At 35.3% G+C, this 27,557-nt stretch overlaps 2 protein-coding genes and 2 long non-coding RNA genes across 5 annotated transcripts in view; all 4 read left to right on the top strand.

Moving 5' to 3' along the window:
- LOC308632029 (uncharacterized protein) overlaps positions 1–640 on the top strand; it is a gene marked incomplete at its 3' end in the record, with an annotated part of 48,563 nt that extends 47,923 nt beyond the window's left edge. The window contains exon 19 of the mRNA XM_081263686.1: positions 393–640. Within this exon, the coding sequence (XP_081119812.1) occupies positions 393–640 (248 nt within the window). The remainder of the gene's footprint in view (positions 1–392) is intronic.
- LOC308631412 overlaps positions 1–27,557 on the top strand; it is a 114,819-nt gene that overhangs the window by 51,996 nt on the left and 35,266 nt on the right. The gene's annotated exons all lie outside the window — the stretch shown is intronic.
- LOC308631555 (arf-GAP with SH3 domain, ANK repeat and PH domain-containing protein 1-like) lies at positions 462–13,178 on the top strand. Of its 2 annotated transcripts, XM_081262873.1 has the most exons (3): positions 462–594; positions 1,133–4,426; positions 12,971–13,178. In XM_081262873.1, exons 2-3 carry the CDS (start codon positions 1,134–1,136, stop codon positions 13,041–13,043), a joined length of 3,366 nt encoding a protein of 1,121 aa, XP_081118999.1. In that variant the 5' UTR covers positions 462–594; position 1,133; the 3' UTR covers positions 13,044–13,178. The 2 variants fall into 2 exon arrangements, with proteins under 2 accessions (XP_081118999.1, XP_081119000.1); XM_081262874.1 differs by lacking the exon at positions 12,971–13,178 and having other exon boundaries at positions 1,133–7,163.
- Positions 13,636–26,609, top strand: LOC308631907. Its single transcript, XR_014018383.1, has 4 exons — positions 13,636–13,903; positions 19,585–19,857; positions 20,563–20,733; positions 25,054–26,609. It is a non-coding gene; the product is annotated as an uncharacterized lncRNA (long non-coding RNA).

Raw genomic sequence — 27,557 nt, 5'->3', positions numbered from 1 at the left:
ACAGGGGAGTTGAAAAACTTGAATTTTTATGTTGGAAAGAATAATGTTCTTCACATTCTACCTGCTTTCTGTTCATTTCTCAGTGTATTTTTATTTTCCTCAGGGAATCTTTTCTAAAGATCAGATATATGTATTAGATCACAAACCTCTTTTCTAATATCATCTGTCTAAAATTATAATGATCTTTTTTTGTGTCTGTCTTCTCCATTAGATTTTAAGCTAAAGAACAATAGGGGTCTAATCTCATTTGCTATATCTTCAGAGTTCAGCATATTGTGTCACGTGTTTTATGCACTCATTGTTTTAGTGTATAAATAATGCATGTGAAATATACAGCATTCATATATTTAAATTAGTCACATATTTTATTTCTATCTTCTTTTTTCTGACAGATTCTGTTAGCCTATCGAAAATCCAGAAAGCAGTTCTATCACTTCAAAGAAAAATAAAAAGCAAAAAAAGTCACTGCACACAGTGTTCACTACATTTTGAAAAAAATGCACAACTGGAAAATGAGATTCATGAGCTAAAAAAGAGGGTATCAGAGTTTAAGCAAGAAAATATAGAAGTGAAACAACAACTCCACAATTTGAGGTATTATATCCTAGATCAAAAGAAGGAGTGGAATCTTTTCCTTTAATCCAGTAAAATAAGAAGGAAATTTTTTTTGTAACTACTGCCTCATCTGTTAGCACTTTGCAAAGGAGAAAACGTGAATAAATTATAAATTCTTACAAATATGATAGCATATTATTAAATGTGATTACTTCTAAAAACTAAGTTCATATTTTTCCCATAACAATTTTAATGTCTCTGTGGAACTCCATCTGCTAGTAATCTATTTATTTAACCAGCATAATTTGGGATTGTTATTTGTTTATATTTTTAACTTTTTATTACAATTAATATTTCAAGAAATATCATTTATAAAAAAATCATTTCCTACTCAGGTACCATGGCATGTGCCTATAATTCCAGCAGCTTAGGAGACAAAGATAGGAGGATCAAAAGTTCAAAATAGGGTGGGAGCGCGCCAGGCCGGGCGCAGGGCTGCGCGCGGGGCGTTCATGAGCCCCGGGAGCCTGCACCGTGACTCACCCCCCCCCCGCTTGTGTCTCGTCCCCCCCGGCAGGATGCCGGACCAGATCTCCGTGTCCGAGTTCATCGCCGAGACCACCGAGGATTACAACTCGCCCACCACGTCCAGCTTCACCACGCGGCTGCACAACTGCAGGAACACCGTCACGCTGCTGGAGGAGGCTCTAGACCAAGATAGAACAGCCTTGCAGAAAGTGAAGAAATCTGTAAAAGCAATATATAATTCTGGTCAAGACCATGTACAAAATGAAGAAAACTATGCACAAGTTCTTGATAAGTTTGGGAGTAATTTTTTAAGTCGAGACAACCCCGATCTTGGCACCGCTTTTGTCAAGTTTTCTACTCTTACAAAGGAACTGTCCACACTGCTGGAAAATCTGCTCCAGGGTCTGAGCCACAATGTGATCTTCACCTTGGATTCCTTGTTAAAAGGAGACCTAAAGGGAGTCAAAGGAGATCTCAAGAAGCCATTTGACAAAGCCTGGAAAGATTATGAGACAAAGTTTACAAAAATTGAAAAGGAAAAAAGAGAGCATGCAAAACAGCACGGGATGATCCGCACCGAGATAACAGGAGCTGAGATTGCCGAAGAAATGGAGAAGGAAAGGCGCCTGTTTCAGCTCCAAATGTGTGAGTATCTCATTAAAGTCAATGAAATCAAGACCAAAAAGGGTGTGGATCTGCTGCAGAACCTTATAAAGTATTATCACGCTCAGTGCAATTTCTTCCAAGATGGCTTGAAAACAGCTGATAAATTGAAACAGTACATTGAAAAACTGGCTGCTGATTTATATAATATAAAACAGACCCAGGATGAAGAAAAGAAACAGCTCACTGCACTTCGAGATTTAATAAAATCCTCTCTTCAGCTTGATCAGAAAGAAGATTCCCAGAGCCGGCAAGGAGGGTACAGCATGCATCAGCTCCAGGGCAATAAGGAATACGGCAGTGAGAAGAAGGGTTACCTGCTGAAGAAGAGTGACGGGATCCGGAAAGTGTGGCAAAGGAGGAAGTGCACCGTCAAGAATGGAATTCTGACCATCTCACACGCAACTTCCAATAGGCAGCCAGCCAAGTTGAACCTTCTTACCTGCCAGGTGAAACCGAATGCCGAGGACAAGAAGTCTTTTGACCTGATTTCACATAATAGGACGTATCATTTTCAGGCAGAAGATGAGCAGGATTATGTGGCGTGGATATCGGTGCTGACCAACAGCAAAGAGGAGGCCCTGACCATGGCCTTCCGGGGCGAGCAGAGCACAGGGGAGAACAGCTTGGAAGATCTGACGAAAGCCATCATTGAAGAGGTCCAGCGGCTCCCCGGGAATGACGTGTGCTGTGACTGTGGCTCGTCAGAACCCACCTGGCTTTCAACCAACTTGGGTATTTTGACCTGTATAGAATGTTCCGGCATCCATAGGGAAATGGGGGTTCATATTTCTCGAATTCAATCTTTGGAATTAGACAAATTAGGAACTTCTGAACTCTTGCTGGCCAAGAATGTAGGAAACAATAGTTTTAATGATATTATGGAAGCAAATTTACCCAGCCCCTCACCAAAACCTACCCCTTCAAGTGATATGACTGTACGAAAAGAGTACATCACTGCGAAGTACGTCGACCACAGGTTCTCAAGGAAGACCTGCTCCTCCTCGTCAGCTAAGCTGAGTGAGTTGCTGGAGGCCATCAAATCCAGGGATCTACTTGCACTCATTCAAGTCTATGCAGAGGGGGTGGAGCTCATGGAACCACTGCTGGAACCTGGACAGGAGCTCGGGGAGACCGCCCTTCATCTTGCCGTCCGAACTGCAGACCAGACATCTCTCCATTTAGTTGACTTCCTTGTACAAAACTGTGGGAACCTGGATAAGCAGACGTCCCTGGGAAATACGGTTCTGCACTATTGCAGCATGTACGGCAAGCCCGAGTGCCTGAAGCTGCTGCTGAGGAGCAAGCCCACCGTGGACATCGTTAACCAAGCTGGAGAAACTGCCTTGGACATAGCAAAGAGACTCAAAGCTTCCCAGTGCGAAGATCTGCTTTCCCAGGCTAAATCTGGAAAGTTCAATCCCCACGTCCACGTAGAGTACGAATGGAACCTTCGACAGGAGGAGATCGATGAAAGCGATGATGATCTGGATGACAAACCGAGCCCCATCAAGAAAGAGCGCTCGCCCAGACCCCAGAGCTTCTGCCACTCCTCCAGCATCTCCCCACAGGACAAGCTGTCACTGCCAGGTTTCAGCACCCCACGGGACAAGCAGCGGCTCTCCTACGGGGCCTTTACCAACCAGATTTATGCCTCCACGAGCACAGACTCGCCCACGTCACCAACTGCAGAGGCTCCACCTCTGCCTCCTAGGAATGCCGGGAAAGGTCCAACTGGCCCACCTTCAACACTCCCTCTAAGCACCCAGACCTCTAGTGGCAGCTCCACCCTTTCCAAGAAGAGGCCTCCTCCCCCACCACCCGGACACAAGAGAACCCTGTCCGACCCTCCCAGCCCACTACCTCACGGGCCCCCAAACAAAGGCGCAATTCCTTGGGGTAACGATGTGGGTCCGTCATCTTCAAGTAAGACCGCGAACAAGTTTGAGGGGCTGTCTCAACAATCCAGCACCAGTTCTGCAAAGACTGCCCTTGGCCCAAGAGTTCTTCCTAAACTACCTCAGAAAGTGGCACTAAGGAAAACAGAAACGAGCCATCATCTCTCCCTAGACAAAGCCAACATCCCGCCTGAGATTTTTCAGAAATCTTCACAGTTGGCAGAATTGCCACAAAAGCCACCACCTGGAGACCTGCCCCCAAAGCCCACAGAACTGGCCCCCAAGCCCCAAATTGGAGATTTGCCACCTAAGCCTGGAGAACTGCCCCCCAAGCCCCAGCTGGGTGACCTGCCACCCAAGCCCCAGCTCTCAGACTTACCTCCCAAACCGCACATGAAGGACCTGCCCCCCAAGCCCCAGCTGGGCGACCTGCTGGCAAAGTCTCAGACGAGTGACATCTCGCCCAAGTCTCAGCAGCCCTCCGAGGTCACACAGAAGTCACACCCCGGGGATCTCTCCCCAAACATGCAGTCCAGAGACGCTGTCCCGAAGCAGGCATCTGAGGACTCCAGTGACCTCACGCCCACTCTGCCCGAGACGCCTGTACCACTACCCAGAAAGATCAACACGGGGAAGAATAAAGTGAGACGCGTGAAGACCATTTACGACTGCCAGGCAGACAACGACGACGAGCTCACCTTCATCGAGGGAGAAGTGATTATTGTCACAGGGGAAGAGGATCAGGAGTGGTGGATTGGGCACATCGAAGGACAGCCTGAAAGGTAGGGGGTCTTTCCAGTGTCCTTTGTTCACATCCTGTCCGACTAGCAGAAAGCAGAACCTTATGGTTGTCTCCATCCTCCATGCCAGACTTCTGCTTCCATGCCACCCTGTGCACAGTGTGTGTATAGCTGCTGTTACAGAATAGGAAACTCCTCGAGGGCCACCTCGGGAGGGGAACAGAGTATGTATTGTAAATATCCTGTGGTCTTCTGCCTTTGCCAGTATGAGGGTAGCCTCGGGGCCCGGTGCGCCTTGCTGGTTTGCCAAAGCCGTCCCTGGCACCTAGCACTTACATCTCTCTCTATCTGTGCTGTTTTACAAGCAAGCAAAAATAAAAAATAAAAATAAAAAATAAACCAACTACAACAAAAAACCAGGAGTGTAGGAATTGCTGGCTTTGAAAGTAGAGTGATTTCTGTTCAGCAGCCATTGAAGGGCCTAGAGTCGACTCTGCTCCTTCCAGTGCAGTATTCTCAATCTTGTTACTGAAAATGCAGCATTAGCAAAGAGGTGGGTTCTGTTCTCCAGGTGAAACTTCTAGTTAGCTCCATGACAGACCAGCCTGTAGTTATCTGTGTACACAGTTTACAGCTACAAAAACCTACTTTGGTATTTATTACAGACAAGTGCTCAGTTAAATATGTTACTCCTTCAGCAAATGTTCACTGACCCAAAACTCTTTGTGGCATTTTACAATGCACACAGCCTCATGCAAGTTGAGACAAGTGGATTTATACTGTCTTATGATGATGAGTGCCCACCCTTGAGATATTACCTCATTATGCAAAAATAACATATCCTTCATGCCTATTTTGACAAAGTTTAAAATATGTCTGATGAAGTTTAACTTTCAGGAACCAAGGACTGCCAGAAAATATTAGCCTCTACATTATGCATGCATCTAGAAGCTTATACCTGAAATCTTGCCTTTTATAAAGGAATAAATAGTATGAATAAGTTGAACTGTACATTTTTTAAACTTGATTGCCATTAAAGCAGAAATTATAAGGTTGCAACTATATCTGTTTGTAGTCAGTCATTCAACTCTCTCAAAGAGTATGAATTTACATAATGTATTATGAATCAGCATCCCTCAATTGTGTTGAAGCATCTAAAGTGTTGGTTTTAAATTATTTTCTTAGTTTTGTTCTTGGATAAATTAACTTTTAAAAGACTATTCAAAATGGAGAAATTAAAAGTCAGCCCTTCACACAGTGTTTCCAGAGTAGGATCCAGGTGCTGAAACCAAGCTCTTCTGCTCTTCTTCATACATCAGTGTTCCCATCTGAAGCGCCAGCCACTAGACAGTTCCCTTTCAAGTCAATTCATAACCAAGTTTTGGAAGCTGCTATGAATTGCACTGTGAAAAAGCTCTCCCTGCAAGGAATCTTGTCTCTGTTTCTCTGTCACTTGTGCTCTTTCTCTCTCTCTCATTTTGTTTTCATCCCAGCCATGCTTATCAGACCACTAAGAACATTGTGTTTTGATCTTTGGCATCAGTCTGAATTTTGGACAAGAATACAGCAGTCATGTTCCACAACCAATGGAACTGTCCTTGATTCTAAGGCTCGTGTCATTCTGATGTTCCATTTGCTTAAACTGCTATTTTGGCAACAGCACAGAAGACTTAATATTTTTAAGCAGATAATCTTAGCCGTGAATGAGAAATGTTAATTTCACAGAAGCACAATTCCCAACCAAATCCATAGGAAAAACCCTCTTTCATAGTCACAGTGCTCAGTAAATATTTAGTTCTGCTTAAGTGGTTACTATGAAAACTTTGAGTAGCCACCTGAAGAATAAACCTTGCATGGCATACCTGAGAAATATTTTATCAGCTACTATTGGAAACTGATTTTAAGCAATTGCTTCCTCAGCATCAGGGCACACGTGCATTCCCGCACCTAACCCAGAATGTGAGGGAGGCACCAGGCCACGTGCTGATATGTGACTGGCCGTGCCAGCAGCCTCAGCATTTAAGCCACACTGGTATCAGGACAGGAAGTCAGCATCTGAGGCTGCCCTGAGTCCCAGCTCATTCATTCACAATTTGAAGTTGCAGTAAAGAGCCGTTCTTCATTGTGGCCAGACTATTTGCAACTCATCTGAAAATAAACTAGTTATTTTAAATACACACACAAGCTCCGTCTCTAGAGTTATGTGGAGGCGATGTCTATTCTGTTTCCCCTATTGTAGAAACTCTCACAGATGCATTTTTCAGACCTTTTTTTTTTCCTCCTCCTCCTCTCTGGTTTTGTTTTGTTTTCCATGAGGAATTTGAGTTCTCTCTAATCCAGCTTACTGTGGGACATAGGAAAACTAGATAGAAAAACCATTGGCAATCTTGTTGAGTTTAAATCTGATCTCATTCTTAAACTCGGTGAAGAGCCATGATCTGCCATTTTGTACATGATATAGTATTTTGAAGGAATGGGACCTTCCCCCCCCCAAAAAAAAATAGCAAATTAGTTCTTTTTTTTCCCCGGAGGAGAAAGTAATGTTCTGCAAGTAGTGTGTGTCTGTTTGACTGTTGAACAGCAATTGCTATTTATTTTTGTATTGCCTAGATCTTCAACGTGTTGTATAGGAATCCCATAGTGCCACTCGTTAATTTCCGAATCCTCATCTGGATGTTACCATCAAACATCAGTACACTTTTCGTTTCACATGTATTTAATGTGACCATTTTTCAGTACTGTATGTGTTAATTTCTACTTTTTTAATATTTAAAATTGCTTTTAAATAAACATTCTCAGTTGACCCCCCCCCAAAAAAAAAAAAGTTCAAAATAATTCTCATTAACATAGCAGCAATGTCCTAAGCAAATTAATGAGACCCTGTCTCCAACAACAACAAAAAAAATGAAAAAGACCTTGGGATGTAGCTAAGGGATTTAGCTTCTGGGCATTCAATTCCTGGTACCAAAGTTGGGGATGAGAAGAAAAGAAAAAAAAATAACTTTCTATATTTCTGTTTACTTTTGAAAAAAATTTCAATATAGAGTTATTTGGTTAAAGTTGGGAAACTTTAAAAAGATTACAGGATTTTTAAATTTCTCTCAAGAAAGTTTGTATTCCACCAGTGAGGCATTTTTCACTGCCCTGAAACATGTTATACATTTATAGTTTTTAGGCTGATTTTGGGGATCAAACTCAGGGTTTTGTGTTACTAGTGTGATGTGCTAGTGCTGAGCTAGACACTAGGCTACACTTCTAACATTAACATTCATTAAAAAATGAAATGAAAATAGATTATTTTTTATTCAAATTCATTCTCATTCATAAATTTGTTCATATTTCTATATTGAAAGGACATATACTTTTTATGTTTTTAGGTATACATGACAGTAGACTATATGTTGACATAAATTTATTTTTGTTATGTCTTATATTCCATTGTGTGTGTGCACACACACATATTTTTTTTATCCCTTCATCTGTTGAAGAACATTACTCTTCATTATTGGATTAAATATTAGGTCCCATCTTGTTCAAAAATGGATTTTGAGTTTTTTGTAAAATACATAATGATCAAAAAGGTAAGTTGAGAGTGTTACCATAAAAGAAACATAAAAAGTATAATAACAGGTATTAGATTATTTATCCCAGTTCGGGGTTATAGTAGTACAAAAGATACATATTTTTTATATCTTTATTTTATTTATATGTGGTGCTAAGGATCGAACCCAGCACCTTACTCATGCTAGGCAAACACTCTACCACTGTGCTACAGCCCCAGCCCCAAAAGACATATTGAAAAAAGAATGTCTGAATATGCTGTTACACTGTAAGCCAGTTATAGGTATACCTGACATATTTTATGAAGATAAATGATGTTACTACTGAATTCATAAGTTTGTATATAAACAATGTCTTTAAAACTTATTTGACATGAAATTATCTTTTTAACTGGGGAGGACCTATGATTGTGCAAAAAAAATTACCTTAAACTTGTCAATTTACCAAATCATTTCTAATTTACTTTTCTGTGGTATCTAAAAGATTTGCTAGTAACAGAAACTTATCAAATAACAAAACAGTCTTTTATTATTGACTTTCAGTTATGTATGTTTTACACAAGATTAAAGGAGAAATTTAAAATGTTAAACTAGAAAAGCTTCAGAGAACATAAAATTTTTATTAAGATACTAAATCAGCATACAAAGAGCCAGAACATAAAAAGACATGTTTGGGTTTTGGCAAAAATCAATTAAAAGGCATCTGTATTAACTTCAGATATACCTTAAAAGAAGATGAAGTGAATAGAAAAAATGATGATATGTTACATGAAAAAAATAAGAACCCATTAAAAGAAAAAGAAACAGAATTTAACAAAGAGGATCAAGTGAGAAAGCAAGCTGAAATCTCTGTTTGTACAATCGATACAGAATTGGAGACTGCAAGAAATCATTTTAATCAGGTAAATGAACGTTCAGTAAAGTTTCAAATTTTTACTGTATTTCATTTGAATTATTTATAAAATCCCTTTAACTTATAGTATGTGGCCATGTTTCACTTAATGATGGCAATGTGGTCTGAGGAATGTGCTGTTTGGCAATTTCACCAACATGCAGTCATCATGTGTGTGTACTTCCACACACTTCAGACATCTCCCACAATGCCAGGAAACACAGACTTCTAGGACCTCCATTTATATGCAGTCTGCTGTTTCCCAAAGCATGGGTATGTGGGGTGTGAACTATTATTTTGATTTAAAACACAATGTTCGTTATTTGGCAATAAAAAAAATTAAAAAAAGATCTGACAAACCAGAAAAAAAAAACACAATGTTATCTGACTCTAAAATTAAATAATGATATTTATGACAAAACTAGTTACAGCAAAACTTAGCATCTGGTAGTTGTTCAGCATTTGTTTTCTGAATGAAGAAGTTTAGTTTAATCACTGACATAAATACAAATTTAGGTGTTTTATGTTAAAATACAAACTAAATATCTATGCACCTATTTAAATCATTTTTTTAAAGTGTTTCACAATTACATTTCTGTCTGCATTTAAGAAATTTTTTTTTAATTTTTAAATTTTTGTAAAGATAGAGAGAGTTTTAATATTTATTTTTTAGTTTTTGGCGGACACAACATCTTTGTCTGTATGTGGTGCTGAGGATCGAACCTGGGCTGCACGCATGCCAGGCGAGCGCACTACCACTTGAGCCACATCCCCACCCCAAGAAATGTTTTCACTCACCCAAATTTATCTGTCATTTGTGCAGGTGAAATGTAAGACATTTACTCATGAAGAATAAATCTACCTTTTGGAATTATTTTTTAATCTTGAAGGTCCCACTCTTAAATTAATCTTTTAGACTTCTGTCACCTGCTGATATACAGCCAAAACCTTGCTGAAATAAATTTGTAGATTTTAGCAGAACAAAATGAAACCTACAGACGATTTCCATGAGACCATAATGCCAGAATTTACAATATGAAATTTCAGTAACACATTTTTGGAAACAAAAAGAGATAGACGTGCAGAAAGGAAATGTTTCCTGAATTATTTTCTTCTGTTTTCAAATGATTGAGAGAGAGAGAGAGTGAGTGTGTGTAACATAGTTAAACAGTAAATCTATTAATTATGGGAAAGTATAGAGGGTTTTAAATCCATATATTTATAACCATAATGTACATATTTTGGAGGTGAGGGGTGCAGTTTTTGTCCCATTGAATTAAGTAATGTTCTTAATTCAACTGTATTTCTCCGCAGCAGTCCCATCCATGACTTTCAGAGTAGCCTTATAAAGAGAAAAGACTTTTAATATTTTCCAGAGGAATAGTTGATTTTTCTATGATCTCAAAACCCTTGCTTCTAATAGTAGATCTTCTAGTTTGGGGAAGTGACTTTGCTCTCTTGTTGTATTAATGTGCATTACTACTCCCACTGTTAAGTAAGGAGGAAAAGTGGGGCCAGCAAATACTCTGGTTTTGTAAATCATTTTCTCACTTTTAAGAAGAGAAACAAACACTTTGCTTCAAGTAATCTCCTACTTCAGTACAAAACACCTTTGGAAAAAATGGCATACCATAGTACGTTCTTAGAAATAAATTACTGGTAAGTATTTGTTCCTAATACATAAGATCTGTTTATTTCCTTTATTTTATATTGACTCATGTTTCAATGTTCACTGAGATGAAACAAATGTTACTGAGTAGAAATCTCAGGATTTTCTGAGTAGAGCCTTACACATTTTGCCTTATTTGTCATTTGTATTTTGAAACACAGGCCTTCTTTGGTGTTTATCCATTCATAGGACAGAAGTAACTGGCTTTGTGGATGAGCACTAGAAGCAGAGACAAAAGACTTCGAGAAAAATCGTGCAATTTGCCTATGTTTTTAGCCTTGTGCTCCTTTTCAGAATTGTGATACATTGTTCATTGATATAGATCATGTGTTTAATGCTGTTCCTACATTTATAATTTTATGTATAGATGCAATTCTCATTCACAGCTACAAAATGTTAGAAAACAGAATATGCTAGGAATATTTTTAGGAAAAGACCTTGGAGAACTTTTGTTATGTCTCAGTAGATGTAGAGCTAAGGCTCTTACTATGGTCTGGTTGAATACATGAGGTGTCAGATTGCAAACTTATTCTTCTTAAAGTTAAGTGTTCTTTTATTTGCCACTGAAGCCATCCCAACAGATAGGTACATAATAAAATATTTGGAATTTTTAACTGTTTAAAGGGTAGATCATACGATCCTAAAAGTGGATCAACATAGAAGTAGTGAATTCTAATTTTTATTTATTGTTTTTAGGTATACATTACAATAGAGTTCTTTTGGTGTATTACACATACATAGCATATAACTTCTTCTATGTAGAGTTTTTCTGGTCATGTATTCATATGTGAACATAGGAATGTAATGTCAGATTCATTCTACTATATTCCCCTCCCCTCTCAACCCTTTATTCACTTTTGTCTAACCAACAAACTTCTATTCTTTTATCCTCCACCCTTATGTGTGTTACCAACTACATGTTAAGGAGAATATTCAGACTTTGGATTTGGAGGGCTGGATTATTTCACTTGGCATGACAGTGTCCAGTTCCATTCATTTGCCAGCAAATGCCATAATTTCATTCTTCATGGCTGAATCCATTGTGTATATATGACACATTGTCTTTATCCTTCCATGTGTTGAAAGGCACCTAGGTTGGTTCCACAGCTTAACTTTTGTGAAGAGCTGCTATAAATATTTATGTGGCTGTGTCACTATAGTGTCATTGGAGTATACACTGAGGAGCAGAATAACTGGGTCAAATGGTCGTTCCATTCCAGGTTTTGTGAGAAATCTATATACTGCTTTCCTGAAAAATTGCTTGGTGCAATGTATGAGTCAATCTTTTCCCCACATTCTCACCAACATTTATTGTTACTTGCATTCTTTATATCTCAGTGTAGTTTTAATTTTCATTTTTCTAATCGCTAAAGATGTTGAACATTTTTTTCATATACTTGTTAACTGTTTGTACATATTTTTCTTTGAAGTGCTTGCTCAGTTTTTTGTTCATTTATTGATTGGGTTATTTTTTGTTTGTGAGTTATTTTTTGAGTTGTTTATATATTCTGGAGATTAATGCTCTATCTGACATGTCAGTGACAAAGATTTTCTCCCATTCTATATGCTGTCTACTCACATTCTTGATGGTTTCCTTTGCTGTAAAGATACCACCCCATTTATTGATTCTTTATTTTACTTCTTGTGCTTTAAGTGTCTTTTTGAGGAATTCAGTTCCTACACTGACAAGATGGAGCGCTGGGCCTGTATAGTCTTGTAATAGGGTCTTTTATCTATTATCTAGGTCCTTGATCCACGTTGTTTTTGAGAAATAGGGGTTAAATTTCTCCTACGACATATGGGTTTTCAGTTTTCCCAGCACAATTGGCTGAGGAACCTATCCTTTCCCCAATGCATGTTTTATAGTGTGTTTGTCTAGTATTAGATAACTATATGTGTGGGGTTTTCTCTGTTGCTTCTCTTCTGCAAAGTTATTTTTTTTACATTGGCAAACTAACTAATCACTTAATCTATTCTTTCATTCTGGTATAATGCAGATTTTTTCAATCTTTAATTTTTTTCTTTTTTTATAACCAGGAATTGAACCAGGGTGCTCAACCACTGAGATGCATCCCAGCCATTTATTTATTTATTTATTTATGTATGAATGAGTCAGGGTGTCACTGAATTTCTGAAGACTGGCATTGAACCTGTGATTCTCCTGCCTCAGTATCCTGAGACACTGGTATTACAAGCATGAGCCCCTGAACCTGGCAGTTCCTACATTCTTTAAGTTATAATTTTCTTTTACTCCCATAGATCCATCTTTTTGAATTAACTTGTGAACTCTTGGGAATTTATATTTTGATAAGCTCAGAAGTTTACATCTAATTTTTCTTCTGTGGGTATCTATTTATTGAAACCCTTTCACCATATAAATAAACAGATTTTTCTTTAATTTCAGTGAAAATTATGAAACATCATTTTATTGAGTGCTAGCTAAATGTATCCTTGGTTTTATTTAGGTTTCTCCTAGTGATGGGACAGAGAACAAGCTATTGCATAAATATCACAAGAAGAAGGATGAGGTCTCTATGAAGAGACTGGGAATGGACACAGTAAAATATCAGAACCAGGAAAAGAAGTGCTTTGAGAATACTGAAATTTTAAGAGAAAAGAATACCAGCCTTCCATGGACACAAAAATTGAATGAGGAAACACTTATGGAAATATTTCAGGACAATGGACAGTTGGGTATTTGGAAAGTTGAGAATACATTGCAAAATTTCACACCTGAGAGTGAAAAACAAAGCACAGAAAGACCAGAAACAGATGTCAAATCTCACTCTGCCAGATCTGGTCCTGCTCCACCCCATCAAGGTGAAAGTCCAACACCAAAAAGAAATGTAAAACTTGCTTTCCAGAGAGGCAGAGATAAAGACTTTAGTTCACAGGAAAAAAAGAATATTGATGTATCTAACCTAAACGGTAGTAGTGAGATTCCTTCCCAACAGGTTCCAAAGTTTGAGGTAAAAACAAGTGACCTAGAAAACGAGCTGCATCAGACAAGAGTAATGACTTTGGCTACAGATCAAGTAAACAGACACCTAAAACAAAGACAGTGCCAACCGAAGGAGACGGAACACAGGTATCAAAATGAAGAAAGAAAAAGGTATGAATACCTCAGAAAGCAGGAAGCTTCTAAAGAGAAGGTATCTGAACTACAAAGAGAAACTACATTGCATGAAGACCAATTGCATGACTATCAGAACAAAGGTGAAAATAAAATAGATGGAATTATTAATGTCCAAACCCAATTTTATGATGTTATAAAAAAACTTCAAGCTCGGAATGACAGATATCGTCTCATGCTGGAAAACAAATATTTGGAATTAATCAATGAAACTAATCATTTAAAAGAACAACTGGATCAATATGGAGAGGAGAAAGCAGAAGAAGTAAGTATCAAGCAAGATATCTTTATAAAGAGTCTTCAAAGGAATACTCAAAGTGATACCTGCTTATGGCTAAATGTTGAATCTTGATGAATATAAAAATGTAGATATTATGAATGTGTTTCTGTATCAACACAGAACTACAACCTGTTGTCCAGCAAAAATAACTTAGACCTCATTTGCAGCACAACCAATCTGTGTTTGAAGTGCTGAGTATTCCAATTTCCCTGCTCTGATTCTTACACACTGTGTACATATTTTAAAATAACTATAGGTACTCATGTGTCAACTAAACACAAAAGACTTAGTTAAAATGGATTTTAGTATTTAAAAAGGAGGAAATTTTTAAAACTTGGGCCTGACCCTTCAATTTAAGAAATTGTTTCTTATAAAAATTTAAGAGGTTAAGATTTTTTTGTAGGTTTATATGCTGACATTAGTAATATGGTCTCAATAATGCTGAAACAATGTCTAATTTTGGTGCTATTAATTCAACCCAAAGTTTGCACATGCTAAACACATGTTCTACCAATGAGCTACATCCCATTACTGAATAACAATTTTAATGTCTTCTTGTTGCTATACTTGAAGATCACAATGAAACACATAATGGAAATGCTCATACCTAGTTTCAAATAAATTAGTTACTTTTACAGTTCATTCCAGATTTTACAGTTGAACTGAAATGTAGATGCTGTATTTTGTAATAGACTTTCTTCAGTATAGTTTTGTATATTTCTAGTTGGTAAATTTATTTTTAGTCATTTAAGTTTATCATAAATCTGAAAAAAAACTGTCCTGATATTTTTTTTTTTGTTTTCATTCATGTCTTGTCCACCTCTTTAAAAGCATCTATTTGTCATTATCATAAATTGGGACTAATGTGATGAATTGCAGCAAAACCACAGTTGATTTCATCTGTAATTTGATGCATATATTCATGATAACTTGCTAATAGTTTTCTTCATTTCATAGCCTAATTCCTATTATATGGTGACAAAGATAATTGTAGCCATCTAAAATTCATTAATTTGGCACTGAACCCCCGTGTCTAGACTAATGAGGGTGGCAGGGTTTATGTAAAGCAGGAGTGGTGTGAAGACCAGTGAGGTGGAGACCAGGTTACCTAGCATCTCCTTTATTCTTTGTGAAAGTATATTGGAATTATTTTAGCAAAGCTTTAAAGATGTGAGGATGTGGAGTATTAACTTGAGTCTCTAATAAGAGAGGGATAATAACCTCTGTAGAATTCACCACTACCAATGAGACCTGTGTAACCATTTTTGATTGAGATTTCAGTAGTTTGTTAAACATTGCAACTTTATCAAGGGCAGTATGTAGAGATACAGGGCTCACCCTGTTGTGTAAGGAATGTGATAGTGACTAAGCAGGAGTACACAATCTTCTATTTTCTTAAGGGAATTCAGAAATAAACAGCAGCTTACTGTTGTATGTAGTGATAATTTTTCAGAGTAAACATCATTATATAATAATAATAATAATAACAATAGTAATAATGATAACAATAACAATAATAATAATAAATTTTTAAAGTGAGCTGAGTAACAAAATCATTAACAGAAATATCAGGTAGTTGCGAGACATCTTGAAAAACAGCCAGCTGGTACCCTGAAACTACAACATGTATCAGAGGCTTCTCTAGAAGATTTAGCACATTTTCACATAAATTTAAAATATAAAGACAGGATTTAATGAAGAAACTAAGACAAATGACAAGTCATGTATGTAGAAAATTGAACATGTCATCTGTAAATCAACACCTGCTTAAGTAATAAAAGTTATTCTGGGATACTAATTTCAATGAACAGCTTTCTTTATATTTTCATTATAATTGATTTTATTATATTTGGGGATCTTTATACTGCACTTATTTCTTACACTTAAAATTTTCTTTTAGAATTTTTCTCTTACAAAATCAGCATCTTTCATTAAAATATCTAGTCTGAGGAAAGCTGAGACTTTTTTCTATAACCCAGCAGCTTTTCATGCTGTCTCTACTTCCATGGTACAACAAGGAAAACTAAATAGAGGTACTATTTAATATAATGTTTCAGGAAAAATTGTTATTTTTACTTCATTTTTGTGCATCTATTCAAAATCTGCAAGTAATTACTAAATTGACTTTAAAAATGTGTACAAATTTTTTTATGGTTTTCTCAAAATACAGATATGTTTAGGTTTTAGTTTAATTATTGAAAAACTTAGGCTATTTCTTTATTTTTTCATTTATTTAGATACATTATGAAGTATATAAATATTTGTATTATGTCTGGACTGTTATCCAAACTAGACAATGAAAAATGTTAGCTAAGTTTTTTTTCAGTACATCTCTTAAAAGGCATTTTTATGATATATGTAATGCACCTGACATCGAATTCACCCATATAACATGTAAAATACAGCGTCTCTTAGTACATTAACAGAGTTATGTATGTAACCATTTACACAGTCAATTTTAGAACATTTTCATGTTCTTGAAAAGAAACCTGGAACCTCTTAGCTGTCAGTTTTCTAATCCCTACACGTCCAAAGTCCTAGAAAACTACCAATATATTATTTTAGTAATTTACAAATGTAAACAATAGTACTTTTTATTTATTTATTTATTAACTTTAGTCAAGACTCTATTTTATTTTTATGTGATTTTTAAATTTGTTTTAATTAGTTACCCATGACAGTACAATGACCTTGACATATCATACATTTGAATCACATGGGATAAAATATCTCATTTTTCTGAGTATACAGGTTGCAGAATCACATTGGTCATGCATTCACATATATACACATGGTAATAATAATGTCCGTTTTATTCTACTATCCTTCCTATCTCCCCAGCCTTCCCCTCCCTTCCCATCACTTCTCTCTACCTAATCTAAGGTAACACTATTATTTTTTTCTCACATCTTCATACATGTATTTTGTATAAAAATGAAGGTCTCCTTCCACCATCCATGCAATTCCCTTTCTCCCTCCTTTTCCCTCCCACCCCTCTTCCCTGTGTAGAGGTAATCTTCTTCCCATGCTCTTCCTCTCTTCCCCATTTTGAGTCACCCCCCTTATATCAGAGAAGACACTCGGCATTTGTTTTTCTTGGGATTCGTTAACTTCACTTAGCATAATCTGCTCTAATGCCATTCATTTCCCTGCAAATGCCATGGTCTCATTATTTTTAGTGCTGAGTAATATTCCATTGAGTATATATGCCACATGTTTTTATCCATTCATCCATTGAAGGGCATCTAGGTTGGCTCCACAGTCTAGCTATTGTGAATTGTGCTGTGATAAACATTGATGTGGCTATGTCCCTGTAGTACGCTGTTTCTTTATTGTTCTTTTTAGATATATATGACAGTAGACTGTATTTGAATATTTACATCATAGATTATAACTTCACATTTTTATATTTGTACATAATGTGGAGTTACACTGGTCATGTATTCACATGTGAATATAGGAAAGTTGTTTCAGATTTATTCTACTGTCTTTTCTGTTTCCATTTTCATTCCCATTCCTTTTGTCTTAATTCAATGAACTTCTATTCTTTTTACCCACATTCCTTACTGTGTGTTAGCATTCACTTATGAAAGAGAACTTCCAGCCTTTGGATTTGGAGGATTGGCTTATTTCACTTAGGATGATAATCTCCATTTCCATCCATTTACTGGCAAATGCCATAATTTCATTCTTTCTCACAGCTTATTAATATTCCATCCTGTGTACATGACACATTTTTTAAATCTGTTCATCTATTGAAGGTTTCATAGCTTCAATATTGTGATTTGAGCCACTTTAGACATTGTTGTGGCTGTGTCACTGTAGTATGATGATTTTAAGGATTTTGTGTGTAAGTCGAGGAGTGGGATAAGTGGGTCAAATGGCGGTTACATTCCAAGATTTCTGAGGACTCTCCATACTGCTTTCCAGAGTGATTGCATCAATTTGCAGTCCCATCAGCAATGTGTAAGTGAACATTTTCCCCACACTGCCACCAACATCTATCATTATTTTATTCTTTTCAGTTGCCATCCTGACCCGAGTGAGATGGAATCTCAGTGTGGCATTTGCATTTCTCTAATTGAATTTTTTTCAGATATTTTCTGACCATTTGCATATGTTCTTCTGGGAAGTGCCTTTTCAGTTCCTTTGCCCATTTATTGATTGGATTATTGGTTGGTGTTCTTTTGGTGTTAAAAAATTTGAATTATTTGTACATCCTGGTGATTAATGTTCTATCTGAGGTGCACATGGCAAAGATTTTCTCACATTTTGAAGGTTCTCTGTTCATAATTCGTGATGGTTTCCTTTGCTGTGAAAAAGATTTTTAGTTTGATACCAACCCATTTATTGATCTTTAAAAAAAAAAAAACAGTTGTACATAGACCACAATATCTTTATTTTTATGTGGTGGTGAGAATCAAACACAATGTCTCACACATGGAAGGCAAGCACTCTACCACTGAGCTACAGCCCCAGCCCCAGCCCCATATTGATGCTTTTAAAAAATATTTTTATTTGTAGATGGACACATTATCTTTATTTATTCATGTGCGGTGCTGAGGATCAAACCAAGAGCTGCACACATGCTAAGCAAGCACTCTACCACTGAACTACCAGCCACCATTTGCTGATTCTTGATATTAACTTTTGCTTTTTGGAAATCTTGTTTGGAAGTTGGCTTATAGTTCTAACTCTAAAATTACTCTGTAATGGATATTTCATACAAGTGAATTTATACAATAGTAGGTCTTTTGTTTTTTACCAGTTTCATTGACTTAGAATACTTTTTTCAGGGATCCTCTGTGTTGTAGCAAGCATCACTATTTTATTTCTTTCTGTTGTCTAGTAGAATTTTGTTTTATGACCATGTCACTTAGCCAGTTATCAGTTGCTAAACCAAAAAATGCTTCCACCTCTTGACAACTCCAGTACTACATGACTGGGGGCATCTATTTACAAGTTAATATTTGGACATGCTTTTATTACCCTGCCTCTTTGTGGTCTTCATGAATTGTGCCGATTGTACCATATCTCTGTCTTATTCATGCTGTACTTTCTGACTTGTCTGTTTTTATTCACTTGATCATGATTATTCAGAGATCACATAAAATGAATTTTTATTTTTCATGCACTTTCTCTGACTTTTCTGTCACCAACAGTGTTTGCATGGTGATTATCTTCTTGAGATATAAATTCTCCCAAGGTGAGAGTAATATCTGATATCCACACCTATTCTAGAATGAATGGAAAATATTAATGCCTAATAGTTGTTTTAACAAAATTACTATTTGATATCAATCAATATTTTTTGTTAGTAGATTGGCCTGTTAAGACTTTTATTCTAACTATATTTCAGTGACAAAATATAAAATTAAATTCACTTAAACCAATAGTAAATTCAGTATAGGAAAAATCATCTTCTATATAGATTTCCTCAACATTTATTATGTAGCCAGAATTGGGATTTATAGATGTGTAATCCTTACCAACTGAAAAGCTAATATACCTTATTATCGAAACTTTATCTACTCTTCATAATGCTGGTATAGATTATGTTTTGTTGCAATTGAATTTATGTAAAATTTGTTGTTTGAGTTTGTGTCGAATATTTTCAGTATCTTATTTTCGTATTGTGTTTTTTCATACTTCTTTTATTCATGCAGATGGATGATCTCACTGCAAAGATGAAAAATGCATCTTCAAAGCATTTACATTTGAGAACAAACTATGACTGTTTTATGGAAAACTTGTTTTTTATAAAAAGTATACAAGATACATTTGAAAAAATAGAAAGGAATCAAAAGAAGTTGGAAGAAAATGTAGTAAACTTTCCAAGGCACACACGGAGCACTCGAGTAGAACGAGGCCAAGGAGTACGGTGGGAATGTGACATTGAACATCGAGCAAGATGGGATTTAGAGGAGAAGCAAAAACAAGTATTTCTGATTTTACAGGCTATCTTACTTATCTGCAGTTTGCTTTAATTCATTTCATTGTAAACTGTATTTTGGATATACGTATCATAGGTGTATTCTATATCTCTTGAGGAAAGATGTTGTGTAGATTTCTAAGAGAAGGAAGACATTTGATGCCCCTTCAAATACCACAATTTACATCATCCTTTCAGCTAATTTGATCTGAGTAATAATTTTCATCAGATAACTGTTGGATATTTGATAATAGTGGGCATAAGTAAGACTATGAGGAGAAAACAATGTGATGCAGAAATATACTTTTGAATTGTTAAGTTAAAATTTTCAACTTTCATATTTAGAATTGATTCTATTATTCTTTAAATTGTCGGATGATCTGAGTGCTAACATGAGAATGATTCATTACTTTGAGCACAGATCAATGGTAGATAGCCTAGCCTGTGCAACGCCCTGGGTTCCATTCGCAGTAGAAAGGAGGAGGAGGAGGGCAGGGAATGAGGGGGGGAGAGGGGGAGAGGAAGAACTCAATTATTATTGGTTCAGATTTAATGTAATTGATACTGATGACAGAAGTTTACAGTCTAATATTTTTTTCTTCACATTTAAAATTGCTGTCTGAATTTTTGACTCAGAACTAAATAAAATAACTACATAATAATTATTTGGGTTCTAATTATTTTTAAAATATATTCTTTTTATGTTCTTTAGACACAAGAAGCAGCTCTGGAAATTACAGAGCAGTTCAGAAAGACTAATTTTACTTCAATAAGAAGTCAGATGGAACTCAGAATTAGCCATCTGGAATCTGAACTGAAAATTCTAAGAAATGCAACTGAGAGAATATAGGCACTTCCATAGACAACAATCCAGATTCCACAAGTATGTCAAAACCTAGACTGAAAGAGAGCAACTTAGTCTCCTTAATTTGTGTCTACTGCATAACTTTGAGACAGGTTGATGAGATCGGTAGCATGCAAAAGCGAACTAGACCCTATAATTTGTGGAAGTAATGTTAGGAAATGAATGTACTCTTGAAATATTAGTCTAGGAAATTTATCTTTCACTCACCTTTGCATTTTACATCTGAAGGTAAACTATTAAGCTTTCTTCCCTGTCTATTAGACTTTTAGTTAAGTATTTTTGAAGTTTTGTGATTCACATAGTTATATTGTGACAAAACTGCTTCTACATGGAAACATGAACAAGTTTCACAATTTTTGAAAGATTATAACTGAAACCTTAAGTGTCCAGTGTTGCTATAACTACACTCTGGGCACATTCTGACACCTGACAGATTAACTGATTTTTATTTTAATTTTTAAATATTATCCTTACATGGTATCTAGAGACAAAATGTTCTATATAGTTTTTCCTCTCTACATTGTCATACTTGTGATGATGGGAAGTATAACCTGCAAAGTGGTTAAAAATATTCTGATGATCAGTGTTGGGGCCTGTGAATGACAGAATGAATGGGCAGTCTCCTGAAGCCCTGGTAACAAATTCATGGGCCAACTTTCTAGGCAGCAGCTTTAATCTATCTTGATCACCCACTCACCTATCTTGTTCTGAACCAGTGGCTGTTGCTCTGAATTGTCTCATTGTCAAATGCTTAATTTATCTAGGTAATAGGTAGAATATACATATGATGGTAATAAATGCTTGACAATATCTTCAAGGAACATTCTTTAAGTCCTTGAACTGGTTCACTAAATATGAATCTTTCTAGCTTTACTAAAATTTTCTAGTTGCGTGTGTTTAAGGAAACCATGATGATTTAATATACTTCAACATAGTAAAATGGCTTTGGTAGTCAAATAAACTAAGGTATACATCATCTGCTATATTTATCTTTAAAATATCCATATTTCTAATGGCATCCTCAAGAATCTTCCAAGGAGCGTCTTTCAAGAAGGCAGCATTGTTACTTGCAAAGTCATACATCGCTGATTTCTGTCTCTCTTCCACCAACATTGCTTTAATTGGAAGTTTGAAGCCCCCTAGAAATATGTACACTTCTTTAGAGAAATTACAAACCCATAATTGCATACACTGTCTCTGTTCTGGTTCTTTTAGTGTTGTGCCCACATATGGAGAATTTCTACCTACTCTCTTTTTAAAATATTTTTTTTAGTTATATATTTTCTTTATTTTATGTGGTGCTGAGGATTGAACCCAGTGCCTCACATGTGTAGGCAAGTACTCTACCACTGAGCAACAATCCTTCCACTTACTGTTATGGAAAATTTAAATTATTCTTTTATTTGATGAAAATTTTGAAAGTGTATTTAGACATAAATAATATTGAGGTTAATTTTGAAATAATTAAACAAGCATGAAATATAATGTGCTCTAATTCAGTGACCAGTACTTCCACTTTATCTCCCCTTCTTCCTCCCTGTGTTCTCTTTCTTCTGCTCTACTGATCTTATACTTATTTGTAGTTTTTAAGTTTCTTTTTGAATTATGCATTATGAATATACATGAAGGTGAAATTCACTGCGATATTTTCATATGGATTCACAAAAAAATTTGATCAGATTCATTTCACTATTCCACACTGAGTGCTGTCCCCAACTCCCTGGCTTGGGTTGGGTTAGGGTTAGGGTTAGGTTGTATAGCAGGAGCCCTTCAGTACAACCAGGTGATTTCCTTCATACTAAGACTTCATTTGAGCGAGTCAAATATTAGTCCAAAAATGATGAGCTATATTTTTAAGAACTAATAAGAAAAACAATGTCCAGCTATTTTGAACCCATTTGAAGATATTTCTATAATATTTGACAATTTTTTTTATCAGGGGTATTATTACAATAATGAAATATCTGCTTGAAAATGAACAAATAAAAGATACCATCTTGCTTTCATTGCACCTTGGTTTAGAGCTTTCATGGTTTTATTTTATTTTATTTATTTATTTATTTTTTTTGGCTGTTTGTTTCTTTGCACCAGGGATTGTACTCAGGGACACTTGACCACTGAGCCACATCCCCAAACCTATTCATGTTTTATTTAGAGACAGGGTCTCAGTGAGTTGCTTAGGCCTCACGGTTGCTGAAACTAGCTTTGAACTCAAGACTGTCCTGTCTCAGCCTCTTAAGCCACTGTGATTACAGGCATGTGCCATCACACCCTGCTTCAATGGTGTTTTGATGAACTTCTTAACACATAGTAAAGCCATGCATATCTATGTTAAATGTGGCCTCAACCTTATTCTTTTATTTGGCATTTTGACCTAAAAAATCACAGGAGAACAAATCTAAGCTTTATAAAACAATGCTGAAGTTAAATAGTTATGACAGAAAGAAATAATTTTAACATATAAATTACAATTTAATTTAATAGCTGATTTATGGTTTTTTTTCAGTTTCTTAGCTTACATGAATATCTTTCTGAAAAAAATGAGAGAATCAGGTTTGAAGTGCTTCAGAGTCATGAAATTGGATGACTATTTACAAAAAGAGAATGAAAGTTAGTTGTTATGCAGGATGCAAGTAGAAGTTGTTCTTATTGGTTCTTACCAGAAAAAAATGAGATAATTTACCATTTACAAAACAATGAGAAATTGTGTATGAATGTAGACACAATGCAAAGGGGATTTGGGAGGCAACTCTTTTTCCAATGTATTTCTGAGAGAAAGTGATGTTTCTTTTTTACTTATGCATAAGCTAGTTTATTTAAAACTTAATGTAATAGTTCTACATTTCCTTGTGGAACATTAGTTTGCCATATCATGCTAGCCTGAATAGAAGAGTGTTTTTTAAACTCTTTCATCACGTTTCAAAGATATGTCTCCGTAATCACTGCAGAATGCCTTCAAAGGTGAAGGGAGAAGGAGAGGAAAAAACTACTAGAGAGGAAGAGTGATCAAATTATTTTATGTGCATCTGTGAATATGTCATAATCAATTCCTCTATTATATATAGTCAAATGCACCAGTAAAAATTTTGTTTAAAATAATTTTCTTTAAAAATAGAACATAAAGACAGGAATGGGAATTCTGTCAGTCAAAATCATTTGTTTTCACATCAAATGTGTAAAGGCATTAGACACCACCTTATTGTTATCACTACAACATACTTACTATGTTCAGTAATATATTTTAGACCCTATTTGGGGAATTAGTAAGAGAAGAGTTTTATACAAAGAACACTCTACATGGTGATATTTATATAAGAGTTGGAAGTATTTACCACATAACTCATCAAGTGCACATCTATAATGAGCCAAATGTTAAAAACTGCTGGTCATAACTTCTGAAGTCAATTACAATTAAAGAGCTATGTATTTTTTCCAATTCTGAATATCAACAAATTAAAGACCTTAAGTGTGAAACTGCTTTTTTCCCACTTCTGCCCCACTATGAAACTGTCAGCCTATACACTGACATTCTTTTGTGGGAAAAAAATGGCATCACCCATTTTCTGTGGTTTATGGCCAAAATCCCAGACTGACTTAGTAACAGTCACACGTTTAAAATACCCTGTCATGACTCTGTCATTAGTTTACATTTGCCTCAATAAAAATATGAAGTTTCTTAGCCAAAAATTAAAATATCCAAACAACTGGATTTTTGTCAGGTTACTCAGGCTATCTCATCTCACTTGCTTTATTGGCACTTTGCTCTAGATTCTAGTGACACTGGACCACTGTGATTCCACAAGTGTTCTTTCTCATCTCGGTGTCTGCATGCACCTCTTCCCTTTGTTTCACAATTTCTCCTTTTACTTCAGGTGTTAACTCATGTATCACTTCCATTGAAGGACCTCAAACACTAACACAAATTTGGGACAGAAGTCCCTTCTAAGTGTTCCAGTAGTAACCTGTTTTATCCTTGTCCTAATGCCAATGACTCTGTATAGAAATTGCCTGATTGTCTGCTTTTGAAGCTATTGTATATGACTGTTGAGAGGTGTCCATTATCATCTCCATGTTGTCATCCCAGTTCTTGCCAGAATACCCTAGCGTATGGTTGTCAAATATATGCATAAGGGGTGGAAAACCCAAAGCTCTGATACTCAGTCATAATGACAACTGTGTATGAAAATATGGGCATACTGCATTCCATAGTGATTTTGTATTGTGGACATATCTTTTTTTCTTCTTATAAACAATGAAAAGTTCTAAACTTCTTCACTGATTTATACTTATAAAATGTTTGAGAAAAAATATAATTCTTTTTCTCTTCACTTGCTGCAGAATTTGAATCCTGACCATGGGAGCTTCTGCCTTAAGAATTACTAATAAGACAAGACAAGATGTACTTCTGGAAACTTCATAAGGATATACAGAGATTTTAAGAAAAAAAAATGAAAGCTAATATTGTGTTTTTCAGACTGTTAATATAATATTTACATTATTTATGAAATGTATGATGTAAATACTTTATTGAAATGGATGTGTGTAACATATATAATGAAATTATCAAAATATGAAAATTATTTATATCTGTAAGAAAATTTGAAGTGCAAGTGCAAACCAGTTTTTATTAGATGTGTTTTCAGACTATCTAAATGTTAGCATTTAAGCTCAATTCAGCAACCAAGTCAACACTAATTTGGTAGATCTAAATATCACATTAATGATGGATTATTTATATTATATCACTGAATATGGGTCCAGAGAATTAGGCAACATTATTTTTACATGCTGGTTACTATATTCAATAATGGATTAATGTATTGCAATTATTATACTGCCATCTTTAAATTTGTATTTCAGGCACTGACTTAATAATTTTTCTAATAAGAATATTTGCTTAGTGTTTTATCTTTATTTTTTTTCCTTTTCTCTTTGTTTATACAATCTTGGGAAATAATAGTAAATTTACAGGTTCTAATATAAAGTACTTTTTTCTGCTGAAGCATTTTAAATTGAATTGCTTACATATGCTATCATTTATGATATTTTTAGTATTTTGTACAAGTCAGAACATGCTAGATAACTACAATTCAACATTCATTTATTATGAGTATATTTTTCAAATATTAACAGGTAACAGCATAGTTGTTAATTGTATCAGTTTCATTATGAAGGTTATATTGTTATCTAGCATGTTCTGACTTGTAGGAAATACTAAACCTATCATGAAAGATGGCATATGTTAACAATTCATTTTAAAATGCTTCAGTGGGAAAAAGTACTTTGCATTAGAACCTGCAACTTCACTAGTATTTTCCAAGATTGTATAAAGAAAAAAAGCAAAAAAAAAAAAAAAACACACATTAAGCAAATGCTGTTTCTCAAATCAACACTTATACATTCTATCATAATGCCTTGGACCACTTAATCCTCAGATTATTTTCATGTTTTTCTAGTAGCCTAATATTGTTCTTTATAAAAAAAATATTTTCTTCAGAGACATGAAATGAACTTAATTGTTTTATTTTATAGATGCCTTCTGAATTAAATATTCCTTAGTCTTTTCTTAACCTTCATGACCTTGAATTTTTCAGAGGGAAAGCTTGTAGAATGTGCTTAAAATGGATTGGAGCTAGATTACATGTTTTTGGCAAGAGTACCACAGAAATCAATTCTATGATGTTCACTTTGAATCACATCATGTGACCTATAATATCCTCATTACTGCTGATGTTAATATTGGTCATTAATGTGGTATTTGCAGGATTTTACTTTGTAATTATTATTTGTGTGAAGATAGTTTGAGACTATAAATATTAATATAAATATAAATGTGTATCATTCACCACTAAATTTGTTCATTTATTATACCTATACAGATTCATGGTTTATTTTATTGTTAATATTTTAAAAATGTATTTTTCTTTCAGAAATGTTCTATTTTGATAATCTCAGATTTATAGAAGATTTAAGACAGCAGTGAAAGGAATTCATAAGAAACATTCCCTAAATGTTATTCTTCATTTCTAGATAAATCTAGGTACATAACAGTTTTTATCTCTGAAACATTTGCAAGATGCACACAATGTCTTTTTATTTGTAAATAAAAAAATCTCACATTTTCTAAAAATGAGAAATTATCTCTGTAACTATGGTGCAATGATCAAAATAAGTAAACTATGTTGTGAATATCTACTCTACAAATCTTATTCAAAATTTGACAGTTATTTTAACAATTGTCTTTGAACCAAAATAAATCCAATTTTGGGAAATTTTAATATCAATTATTCACTGTGTCCAGTGGTCTTGTTTCTTATGTTGTTTTTTTTTAATCTGGGATGGTTCCTGAGCATTTCTGGGCTATTCATGATATCTTTGATTTTGATTTTTGAATGGTGTGTTTCAGTAGTAGTTCTATAGATTTTTCTTCAGTTTATAATTAGATTTTAATTTTCATAACCAGTGGATAAATGCTCAAATATTTGACTCTCAAGTTAACCTGAATGCTGCTGGTAGATTGCACATAGGGATCCCTGTTCCATCAATATGTCAATATATTTGGTGATATTAAAATTAATACCAATGGAATTTGCAAATATTTCTTTAGAGGAGCACATCGTGAAGACTTTAGGCTTTGTGGACCAGAAGTTCTCTGTGGTCATAGCCTAAAATCTGCAAATATAATAATTGAATGCCTGATGGCATTCCAATAAAACTATATTTTCAGCGTAAGTGGGTGAGGCTCAGTGGTAGAGTACGTGTATAGCACATATGAAGCCTGAGGACAAATCTCAGCATGGCAAAAGGAAACAACAACAGAAACACTTTATTTGCCAAAACAA

This window comes from Spermophilus citellus (genome assembly GCF_964194105.1).
Source record: "Spermophilus citellus genome assembly, chromosome: 12".
NCBI lineage: Eukaryota > Metazoa > Chordata > Mammalia > Rodentia > Sciuridae > Spermophilus > Spermophilus citellus.
Note: the sequence above shows the minus strand (reverse complement) of the source record. Positions and strands in the feature narration are given on the sequence as shown.

What these genes read in the sequence shown, in the direction of transcription:
- LOC308631555 (XM_081262873.1), top strand. Translation starts at nt 1,134, where the DNA reads ATGCCGGACCAGATCTCCGTGTCCGAGTTCATCGCCGAGACCACCGAG. An exon ending in ATCGAAGGACAGCCTGAAAG is followed by an intron (nt 4,427 to 12,970) that starts GTAGGGGGTCTT and finishes GGTTTTATTTAG; the next exon opens with GTTTCTCCTAGTGATGGGAC.